The following is a 12,397-nucleotide window of genomic DNA, read 5'->3' on the forward strand; positions in this document are numbered from 1 at the left end:
TTGATGTCAGGATTTACCTTCCTTGCATTCCAAGGCTACGCGGGACTCCAAATTGTCCATCTGCAGCTGCAAACGTTTCAGGGTGCGGTCTGCGTCCCTCGACTTGCGTTTGTAGGCGATCAGGACAATGATGATGATGAGCAAGAGAAGTCCACCACCTCCTCCAATGCCGATAATTGCTGGAAGGGTCAGGAGGCTGTCGGAATAGATCTGCAGAGTGCCAGGCGAAAATTCTAACCCTCCAGCTTTGATCTGAAAGGGCAAAAAAAAAAAGGTCGCAGATATAAAGGATAAGCCTGATATCCAGCAAGCAACTGTTTAAACATTTATAGGTCAGTCTATTCAAAGCTAATATGTCGCTTTGAATACATGCTGTAACTCTGAACCAACCACATTCTTGTCTGGTGTGATTCCATAATGAAAGCTCTGCAGCTAAGTTCTCAGCTCCTCCCACAGTCTACAATAATTACAGCTCTTGATTTTGGATCTGTCATTTATATTGTTGCACATTGTACTTACTGTGACTTTGTGCTGCCCTGTAAGGTTTGGTGATTCGCACAAAAGCTGCGTCTCCGAGACGGTTAGGGCACAGGGGGTGTCGCCAATCAGCACTGTGTAGTTGAGGCGGAAGTTTCCGGGTACAGCTGGTAAGATATTACGACCCTGAGGAAGAAAGAACAAAGGCAAATTATGATTTTAGACACTTATAGAAGAGGGACACTAGGAGGCTGAGGTGGGGTAAGCAGCACATCTGCCCTTACTTACCTTGATGATAAGAGGAGAGCTGGGTTTTAGTTCCAGGCTCCCTGATGGACTGAGGGGCTCAAACACAGGGTCAGCATAGTACGTAAAGCTGGTCATATTCACGATGAGTAGCGCCTGGACATTGTCCATGATAAAGCCGATCTCATCTGGTTTGTCTCCAATTTCTGGTGGAGTTCTCAGGGGGTTTTCAATGGAAGGGGCCAGACACACCATGGTTGTGTCATTATACACCGTACAGTTCTAGATAAAGAAAACACAAAGCCATTAATGTTCCAGTTCACCCCTGCTAGTCTTCCTAACACTTTCAACCAGCTCCTAGCCAACACTTACATTTTCACGTTCCACGTCGCCATACTTAGCGCGAACCTTTGGTTCTTTAATAGTTGCCAGGTTCAGTCCTGTGATGGTCAGCGGAGTTCCACCACTGCAAAAGATGAACAAGGCTTAAAGCTGAACTCCAGCGTGAAAGAAAACAAAAAAAATCGAGCAAATCTTTATTTACTATTACACAATAAATGTTTTTTTCTTTTTATGCAACTATTTGATTCGGTATCCAACTCCAGCAGAGAAAACTTTGGGTCTCCTCATGTGGGTCTGTTACCAGGTAAAAGAACTCCCATATATACATTATGTTCTTGTATCTAGCTGTTTGCCTGAAATTAAATTTGCATCATCAGGACAGACTGGAAACCATTGCGATATGCTGTGTATATTACCTGGCAATGCTCCACTCAGGTTCGATCTTCTGCACCGTGGGGTCCTCTGTGTAATTGTACTTCACCTCCGGGTTACGGAGCACTGCACGATTGATGTGGATCTGAATTTCTGCACTGGATGGGATCTGTCCCTGTGGGGTTTTACAGCGTATTTCTTTTGCTGTTCTCCTACAATGGGGAAAAAACAGAAATGGACATTAGAATAAAAAAAAAAAAACCCAAAGAACTAATTCAAGGCTTTATTTACGACATTTTGGCTCAATGACTTCGTTCCGTTCTAGGTAATAAAAAAAACAACCAGGAGCCAATTAGACAGCCACCAAGCCCTTGAAATTAAATGATTTAGATATTTTTGCATTCCCTTTACAACAATCTGTTTCACCATTTAGGATAAATTAACAGGTTCTCTTGTCAGACCAACCCTGCTACCCACTAATACGTTCCACAATCCCCTGCCATTCACGTGCACTCGACCAACATCACTTTAACCCTTTAATATTTTTAATGTGTTGGGAGAAAGAAAAACTCCATGCAAACCTAAAACCCACAAGATTACATTTTAATTAGACTTGTGTTACCACCTAAAATCTTCCATAATGATGTGTTGCTAGGCCAGATGAAAACCTAAAATCAGGCCCGCAGTGGATCTTTCTGCTCTGTAAGCCAAAGAATAAGGTGAGAAGCCCCAGAGCTTAGGATGGGAGTCAAAAGATATCCAATAGCAGGAGGCAGGGCAGCGGCACAACCCTTGCAGAAGAGCTGCCATTTTCTCTTTGCTATGCAATCATTTCACACTGTAGGAGTGCAGGAGTGTAGGAGGGCCACCTAAGGCATGAGTCTGTTTTGTGTTTCAGTAAAAGCATTTGGCTTTTTGGCTGACATTAAAAATACTTTAAATAAACCCCCAGAAAAAACAAAGCAAGAACCCTTTAAATGGTACAAGGTGAGACACATGGGTACTAGAAATGCATTCTTGTCATGCTAGATACCACTTTCCACCAGACAGCTGGGAAACATTTGGGAAAAAAAGCGGCGGTATAAAAAGACTATGCTGAACTAACAGTCTGTATCACATGTTCACCCAGCAAACAGCAGCTATTAGCGCTGATAACCACCAATTACCACAGGAAAATATTTAAAGACCTGCTCTATTATCATTCGTAATCTAGAAATTATGCACTTGAAATCCTATAGAAGGCAGAGGAAGATGGGAGAGCGGGAGTAGCAGCCTGTGGGCACAAGGCAAACACTTAAACCCACGGCTGCCAGACAAAACAGTCTGACGCAGGAAAGTATTACTGATGGGCCTTGGCGGCTTTTATATCTATCTGTCTGCGTTGTGGCAAAGGCTATTAGTGCTGTATAGGTGTAGAGCCAGGTATGTAATATTTCCTGAGTGTAAGCACCTGGGATAACAATATCAATGCAGCCTTGTTGCAAAACTGTTCTGTCTTGGATTGGGTTTACTAGTGATCCACGTTCAGTTCTTGTCAAATGGCTAACTATTTAAAATCCAAATTTGCAGTGGTACACAGAGAACATTGAGCTTTTACAACAGGCTCTGCCACCAGGGTGCTTACACCAATTCTCTACCAAAGTAACACACTACTATAATACATTTATATAGTGCTGACATATTCCACAATGCTGTACAGAGAATACTGAGCCAGTCGCATCCTTCTCCACACTGAAACAGAAGCTTACACTCCAATGCCACTCCAACAGATACATACTTATTGAAATACAAAATCAACAGAATACAGCAACCTATCTCTACTGTTCCATTATACATCTATATATGACAGTAAGTTGACTCAATCCCTTCTATTGTTTTGAACATTGGATCATGAACATGGCGATTATTTGATCCAAAATCCCAGCATGCACCACCAGCCAGATTAAGAAAAGAGACAGCTGTAACAACATTGCAACATGGCCTTACCATGAAAAGAGGCAGGGTCGTCCTGCAATATCCACAGAGACATCACTGCCAGCGTTCAGGTTGCTTCCTTCTATTGTAATCCATGTACCTCCAGACAGCGGACCGCGAGCAGGGGTCACACGATAAAAATGAGGATTCTGCCAAAAGAATTTCAAATATCTAAGTTACAACTGCTTAGTTAAACAATGGCATTTTTACTATTTAGTGACAAAGCTGGAAACTTACAACAAAGGTGAAAGACTTTGGAGCAGTGGTCATGTAATCCTTGGAGCAATCCCTGACACATACTTCCACGGTGGCCTCACGGGGCTGTGTGATCCTCGCTTCACCAATCTCGCACACGATCCTGCAAGATGACAGCAAAACATTACAGCTTAAAGAGACCCTGGTATTTTTTCCAATGTTAGTACAGTTTCTCTGTTTAAACATATAGGTGTCTTCAAAGTTTTCTCCAGCATTGACGGCTTTGCACCATCTTATTTCTACTGCAGCCCTATTCTAGCAATCATACCATAAGGGTACTGCAGGACACAAGCATGCATAGGTACATTGCTGCATTATAAACCACAAAAAAGAATCAGCACTGATATACACTGCGCTACAGAAACACACAACATATTAGGCCACTCAAATAGCAATCATTTTTAATGTTTTGCCATTAAACACAAGTTAATACGTACTGCTCGGCACTGATGTATTCACTCTCTATGGGGACACACATGACTTGCCCGACCCTCACACCGAAGCGGATGTCTTCAAACCTCAGACCAAGGTTCTCTCCAATGATGGTGAGTCGCGTCCCTCCTTGCCTGGGGCCGGTTTCAGGAAATAACTAAAAAAATATGTGGTGTGCATGAATGAATGAAAAGTGTCTATTAGAGGTGAATCAAAAACACTAAAAAAGGTAACAACATGGAATATTTAATTACAATGGCATCTGACAAGGGGTGGGATATATTAGGCAACAAGTGAGAGGTTGATGGTTTCCCAAAATGCTGAGTATGGCTGTGCAGCCATAGACCAGTTTGACTGCCCATGCTGACTACTATTCATCTCCAAAATAACTCACAATAGGCACCTGAGTGTCAGATCTGGATCATGGAGCTATTGAAGAAAGTATGATTTATTACGTCCTCAGATGGATGTGTGCCTAGGCAGGAGGTGGAATCAGTCTGCTGCTAACACTATGATCCCAGGTACCATAGGGCACCTCAAGCAGTCTTGTGTAGTCCAAGCACCAATGGATCAGACGGTCACAAGGAGGACCTACATACCATTTGGTGATACCCTGGTGATAACCCTGGTGGTTTTGGCTAATTAGAGTATGATGCCTTGATTGCAGCCATAGCCCATGTTACCTTTTCTGTCTGCACATAGTAACATTCTAAAAGTCAATGTGGCAATTATTACTTGTTGATTCTGCCCTGTGCTTAGTTCCCATGTTATCTCAAGGAGAGTAATTAGCTCAAATTAAAATAATTAGCCTTTATGTAATGTATTTTTCAGCTAGGTGGTTGTGAGTAATTTATAGGTAGGTGTGTAGAGCCGACACCATTCAGTCCACAAAAATGCTATTCATTGTCAGCCCACAAAAGAGGTATGAGCTGAGTGCATTTCTGGCAGATTAACAGGTATCTGTCTGTACTTTCTGGGTTTTTTAATGGATAAAACATGGAAAAATGTGCATTTAGAAAATAAATAAAAGGTTATGTGCCTTCCATAGTACTTTCCCTAGCTTAATAAAAACAGCACTTGTTTAAAGTGCCCTATTTACCAGCAGTAAGTCTTTGCAAACTTCAGAAAAATAGACTGTGCCGCATTATTTTTAAAATACAGAGAAAACGGGAGAAAATGCCCAGAGTGGCTTTATAATAGGGTTCAATTGCCAAAAACATTTTGCATGAGATAGCAAGAAAACAGCCACTTCCACTTTTCCAAATAAAAACAAGCAGAATGTAAGAACCCGGCTGGGGTAATCAATGCTGCTGCCTCCCACACGTGTGTGTATTGCTGTATTGTTTTGGCCCACTCTCTACCACTATTCCCTCTTGGCATGTTCACATCACATTACAGCGCCGGTGAAATATTCATGGGCCCGGTCCGGTTAGGCCTTTTAAAGCAATGGCAGTTTTCACTTGGGTTCCTCGGCTTAACGACTGCATTTCACTTTGCTTTTCAAACTCAAACAGGAATGTGTGTGGATTTACAAAGAGCCCCCTGCCTGCTTACATTAGCGTACAAAACACAGCAGCCCGCGGTAAGAAAGCGCACACAGCAGGAGCATTACAACTTCATAACTGCCTGCGTGGCTATAGAAAGGACGTCCGGCTGGAAGCACAACTAGCCTCTCTGCGTTGCCGCTACCTGACAATTTCAACTTTAGGAAGAATACATACGTGCCTTCCTTACAAATATGCAAGCCAAACTTTTTCTGTGTTTCTGCTGGGTGTGCAGATGTTCGGTTTGAGGCCCCTCTGAGCAAAATTTAAAATTAATATATTTGATGCAGTGGGTCACGCGCAATACACCAGCAGGTTTTGTTTTCCTGGGCCCCCAGTAAGTTTTATAACTTGTTGACCATGCCAGTTATTTTTCTACTTTTTGTAACAGGGTGACAACACATTATTTGGCAGGGAAAACACTTTTTTTTAAAGCTGTTACGGCTTTTGTTTGGTTTCAACAAAAGCTGACCCTTGGCATTGTGATATGGTTTATCCAACCCCTTGGAACAGGTATTAAAATGATGGTACGGGGGACCCCCCAAAAAAAGCTAAAAACTGCAGGCTGCATCAGATTTGTCATTTCTGATTTTGCACTGTGCACAGCAGTATTTGGTGCACTATCCAAACACAGCAACAGTGAGGTTTCATTGGAATGAAGGGGGCTCGGCTCACATACAAAAAAAACAACGCTGAGCCTCCATGCTTCGTACCTCACCGAAACGATCGTCTCACTCCGTGGAAGGGGACACTGCGCCTTGTGATGAGATCCATTTACCACCAATATTTTCAATAAGACGGACAGGTGTGCGGTGACAAAAGCAGCATTATGACTGATGAGCGAATGGGAAGGTGGCTCGCCAACGCCAATAACAAGCTAATTACGGGAAATTTCACAGCAGAGCTTGCTTTGCGTTCAGAGTGGGCTATCGCTCGTCACACACCTGCGGGCACTAAATGGGATGAATGAGCCTGGGTGCCAGCCTGCACAATTTCATTCTGGGGAATTATGGGTCTCGTTACGGATTTGCCGCCGGGAGACAGGAAGAGGAAGAGCAATTTATGAGGGGGACAGCTTTAATTAAGTTTCTTTTTTTTTTGTCTTCAAAACTTTCCCGGAGAGAACGGCCAACTTTACACAGAATGAATTTGTGTCACTGTGATGACAATTAGTGCTGTACTGGAAAGCGGGGCCACTAGATTTGTTTAGAGCCATGTTTTCTGGCTGCAGGCCACTGTTTTGCTGCTCTTAATGGAAATTTGTACTGGGAAATGTGAGGCTCATTGCAGGAACCTCCTGAAAATGGTCATTATCTGGCTACAGTACAGACAAGAAGTATGAAATAGACAGGTAAATTCCATTTCTGTGCCTCAAGCTTTTTCATTTGAGTCCTAAATGGTGGTGATTCTCATTTAATGCTAAATGAGCATGTCAGTGACACAGGTGCTACATAGCTTCAATGGCAAACAGTTGTGTCAATGCTGTGCTCTCTGGTACGGTTGGGTTTAAAAGAGTGGCTGGACAGAACTTCAAACATGTTTGCAGGTAGGACAGATCCAACAGTACCAGGTTGATGTTCTGTATGCAGCTCCAACCAGGTTTGCCCTTTTAGCAAGCTGCACAAGCATGGTGAAGATACCGTGCCAAAGAGGATATAAAACTGGTAGCCGTTCCAGCTACAATTTGCTGCTGCAGAAGAGAAGGAAGAAATTTCCCAGCTTCTGATCTCCATGGCACTTGAAATGGCAGCCCCCAGCTAGTGCAGGGCGTGATGCACAGTACAGACTGTCCTCCTGCTATCACCTGAGCCTCAATCAGTAGCACAGACATGTCTTAATACACCACTCCACTCTTTCTTCTTCTCCTCTAATTGGTTTCACAGGGGAACCTTTAAATAAAACAACAAACAGCTCTTCTGAAAAATAAAAAACGCCCCGCTTCGTCAGATATGCACAAGCACAGAGGTGAGGGGGGTGGGGGGGATCACAGGGAGAGAAAGATCCCATTGATCTCCGCCGCTATTGGCATAAGCCGCAGACATTTGCTGACCGTCTCATCTCTGTTTGGTCTGATTCATTCCCTCAGAAATATTACGGATTGGTCAAGGCTGCCTGTGTCAGCAGTTCCCTGAGGTGTCTATTACTGGGGCGAGATCACAAAGTACGGAGTTGATCAGGAAACTTGAAAAGCCCAGACGCACATACATACATACATAGAAAAGTGATCTTTAATTCAGTTATATATTCTTTGAAAAGGTAATTGTTTTTCAGTTCCATGCAATATAAGAAATCTGTCTTTATCTTCAGCTACCACAACTTTGAAATCAGGGTCATGGGGGAGTTCCTGCTTTGTAAGATGGGGTGAGAGAGGGAGCTCAGGGTTGGCATTACAAGTGCAATGGGTAATTTATTGCTATGGGGTGCAATCCCAAGAAAATAAAAAACAATTACATATGAACTTTAAGTAGAAGTGCCTGAATTTTGTTTGTTACAGTCCCTGTACAGCAGAGCTAATACTAGAGAAGATAGCCAATTAATGGCAGCCAATTAAAAAGAGAGTAAACTACCCTGGATATATTGCGGTTGAGTCCTACCACATTTCCAACCCCGGAGGGGGGTATCTAGTGATGCTGTATGACTGTTGCGGTATTCATTGATTACTTTTGCACTGTGCTATATGTGCTGCCCGAAAAACCCAAAGTATTGTATAAACATTCATTTTTGTATCAACATTTTGACTAATACACACCCGTGCTCAATTCCTAATTGATCCCAACATTCGGGACCAAAGTACCATGCTACCAACACAGATACACCAATGTACGCTGACTTCTATAATACACGTGTTTTGTATCAGCAGCCGAACACCGTAAATACAATTTGTATCCTGCTTTTATATACACGTGGGGAATTCATTTTAACGTGACCCGCTGACTGTGGACAAACAGAAAAGTGTAATTCAGCGAAAGATAACCGACATCAAATAACACGCATCAGTCACTCTGCCTCCCCGAACAGCCACAGCTACAAAATGGGAGTCCGTAACTGGTGCCATGGGAGTGCCGGACAAACATGAGACCGAATATTCTTTTTTTTTTATTGGTCCTGATGTACTGTGGATCCTTACGAAGGGTTTTATCTTGTAATTACCAAGCAATGCAGAGAGCGCTGCACGGACCTGCAGTTACAGGAGATTGCTGGTTTTCACGCCATCACCCAAACTTTATGTTTTTGATGTATGCCAAAGCAAAGTAGTGTCACCACTTTGCTTGTACCTTCAATTCCCCATTGCCTTGTATATACCTTTTCCAAGCACTCCTTACCTTAGTGATCTTGGGGTCGGTGCAGCGGCTCTGCGGCGTGCTGACGTGCATCCATGGGCTCTCATATGTGGGGCAGTTCTGGCGCAGGGTGCACTTCTTCTCACTGACGCACCAGCCGCATTCGAAGCGAGGGTCGGATTTAAGACACAGTCCGCAGCTTTCCCGCAGGGCTGAGCACTTGTAGAGGTGGGCTGTGCAACAAACCAGACAGTCAATACTTGCTTGTGCGGCACACATTAATTAATTACACGCCTGTGCTAATTAGCAATGCATTACAAAGACCCAACCGAGGTGTGCAAGATAAAATTCAATAGATCAAAACACTGCAAGGGAGAAAGGGAAAAAAAACACTGCTTGGTTAGCGCATGACATGAATCAAGGTGTCTGAAGGGGGACACGTCTATTATTTAGAGGGACCAATCAAATCCTGCCGTTATAAAGGTCGAAAATACAGGGGATGCTATAAGCAACTGAGATTGGAGCCCCCCCCGCCAACACACACTATAATGGATATCGCAGCTCACCTTGTATGTTCTGAGGATTGTCGATGACGAAATGGCCGTTCCAGACCACTGACAGATTGACAGGCAAGTCACTGATGTCGTTCCCCTCGTAGTTGTACTGCAAGAATGAAAGAAACAGAGCAATAAGAAAAAGAACAAATAATCAAATAGTCATTAAAATAGAATAAATCAAAAACCAGTAGTCGCCCAAGCGCTGCCCTCCATTATGCGAAATCTTGTGTATGACATTGGAAGGCACAGCTGCCACAAATGTACACATGGCAGTGTTCTCCCCGGCCCCTTTTAGCTGGGCACACCACCTGGTACATTTCAATAACCACCCAGCTGTTTTTGGGTGGTGACTGAACAGGTGGGTCACAATACAATTTCCACCCAGCTTAAATAATTTTTTGGGTTGAGCACTACATGGAAATATAGCCGTGTTTAATGTACAGCAATGAGTAATATGTTGGCACTATATAACTACAGTTTATTAATGATAATAATAATAATAATTACTACATATGGATATATTCCCAAACGGATTTTCCTATAGATCATATGATGAATACAAACACCCCAGGTAGGAGTTAAATCCAATGCACCGTCAGACAAATATAAATTGCTGGGCTTTCTACAGTATGACATCACTTCAGATGCAAGGAGATATGAATGACCTCTGACCCCCATGGCTCCTATTCATGTCAAAATTCATGAAAAGGACCCTGGTTATTAGTCCTGCAATGCTGGGTGAGTCAATGCGAAACACAAAGCATTCTGGGGCCGCACTGACAACACAGAAAATGCGACACCATTCCCCCCAAGGTGTTAACGCACACAGATAAACGGCCTGTTGTATTTACAGCTCTGAAATAGCTTCAAATGCTGACTGACAGCCACCAATGAAAATTAAACATCTGAAGGAGAGTAAGATAAAAGATAAAAGGGTGAGAGGGGAAATAATTACTTCAATAGTCACCCAGCATGAGCCAGGGCTGTGCCGGGACTATTATATGTAAAACTGACATAACATTACCGAGGATTGATTTCAGGAAATAAAAAGTCTTCTCTATCTTTGAACAAACGATTTTCCAGCATTCCAACACACGGAAATGTTTCAAATTTTTTTTTCTCACTCACGTGTGGTACACATAAAGAATACCAGGTGGTTTCCCATCCACAAAGAAAGTGTGTAAACTTGTTACAGTGTAATAAAATTAATTTGCATTTTGTGGTTCCCAAGTTCTGTCAGGACTGACTTGCTTTTGAAGAAGTAAGTTCCACAGACTTTATCCTAATCCAACCTTTTTACCATAATGGAACCCTGGAAATGACTTTCAGGTCTCAGCGAAACCTGGCCAATATTTATGATATGCCAAAATGATAGTACATTAGCCTGGTGGTCAATGGGAAGAAGACCACTTTCAATGATGGATAGAGGAAAAAATACTTAAAAAGATTATTGGTCTCAGTGATAACTGACCTGAGTCAGGTGCCTATTGCTCAAAGAACCTCTAGCAACGTCTGGAGAAACCCTAGTTGAGAAATGGTGTCCTTACTGTTTTTTAAAAAAAATGCATCTCTGAATGTGGCCCAACATTCCATCTCCCGGCACCCCTGCCATTCTGTCAATGGGGCCATTGGCAAATGTCCAGTTCCCCCAAACCTCTAAAACCTGCCCTGCACGGTCTTGGAAAAATATGCTTAAGACTTGTCTTCCAATCTGCATACATGTTTCGGGTTGGTGGCCTGCTATATACTAAAGCAATGAGCACAGTGAAGGGTCCAGAAGAAGAAGCAGCCAATAAGACTTTAGCTTCATTCTTAGAACAGACAAGAATGTTGATTGGCTGCTCAGCACATTATAGTCAGAAATGAAGACGGATCAATAGGATCTCTTACTTTGCAAGACGGCTCTCATTGTGCAGGCCACAGGTTGTACTTATGATTGTATGTTAAGCTCAGAGCCCAGCCACAGGGCAATGGTGGCATTTAGCCACTAGAGGCCTGACACTATCCTAAGTGAGGTTGGCATTTTCAATTTGTACTCTGACATGTCTTATTTGGGACCCGGAGATCTTCACAAAGCACACCAGCCCAAGGCTGCCTGGCTACTTAATGTTCTTTTCAACATCTCCCTTCTTCAACCAAAAAAAATAAAGCCGCCATTTACAGACATACACAGTACTTGGAGAGGAGACTAGCCTGATATTATTCAAGTAATAAAAAGGTGTAACATTTAGGGCAATCTCCAGAAAAAACACCAACTACCCCTTTTAAATACACGCATTGATAATCTTACCCCCCAAAGGATTTATAAATCTGACAACACGGTCTACAGCACGAATATCTCTGTGTGTCATGCAATCACCTTGCTTTCTGCTTGGCATTAAATGACCAGATAACAGCACCCTCCTGATGTCACCCTTCTCCATCCCATTTACATCCAATCCGCTTACAAAAAACAAAAGTCAGATTTCACATTTTAGCTGGCACAACACACAGGCCTGTTTTAGGTCATTGCACTGGCTAAACTGAAAAACGGTTTCATGATTTTTGAAGGATGACATCAGCGACAGAAGGCTGTTTCTCACACATGTGCCTGGAGTTCCTCTTCAGTCCCGAGATCCTTTTCATTTCAGGGGATACAATTCCAATCTATTACTTATTACCAAAATGATTTACGACTTCTGTTTATTGGTAAATTTAAGCACGCAGATTTTGGCGGCCACGATGCCAAATCAAATCTTTTCTTGCGCTGTGCAGTTCCTACACCTTCTTATTATTTTTCATGACGTCCTTTTAACCCGTTGCTGGCTAAGCTGTCAGTCTCACTTTGCTCAGCATGAGAGGCTCAGCGTTCCATCATATTAGAAGGTGACAAGCCTTAATTCGGAGATAATGATGCTGTGAATTACTTAGAAGGAGA

At 42.8% G+C, this 12,397-nt stretch overlaps 1 protein-coding gene across 2 annotated transcripts in view; it reads right to left on the minus strand.

Annotated features, from left to right (window-relative positions):
• The window catches only part of PLXNA1 (plexin A1), a 224,154-nt gene that overhangs the window by 32,498 nt on the left and 179,259 nt on the right, over positions 1-12,397 (minus strand). For both annotated transcript variants that reach the window (XM_072420537.1, XM_072420539.1), the window contains exons 11-20: positions 9,490-9,586; positions 8,966-9,156; positions 4,104-4,255; positions 3,649-3,769; positions 3,424-3,560; positions 1,482-1,649; positions 1,096-1,189; positions 766-1,005; positions 520-663; positions 18-252 (exon numbers count right to left, since the gene is read on the minus strand). In XM_072420537.1, the coding sequence (XP_072276638.1) occupies positions 18-252; positions 520-663; positions 766-1,005; positions 1,096-1,189; positions 1,482-1,649; positions 3,424-3,560; positions 3,649-3,769; positions 4,104-4,255; positions 8,966-9,156; positions 9,490-9,586 (1,579 nt within the window). The remainder of the gene's footprint in view (positions 1-17; positions 253-519; positions 664-765; positions 1,006-1,095; positions 1,190-1,481; positions 1,650-3,423; positions 3,561-3,648; positions 3,770-4,103; positions 4,256-8,965; positions 9,157-9,489; positions 9,587-12,397) is intronic.

This window comes from Pyxicephalus adspersus, chromosome 8 (genome assembly GCF_032062135.1).
Source record: "Pyxicephalus adspersus chromosome 8, UCB_Pads_2.0, whole genome shotgun sequence".
Lineage (NCBI taxonomy): Eukaryota > Metazoa > Chordata > Amphibia > Anura > Pyxicephalidae > Pyxicephalus > Pyxicephalus adspersus.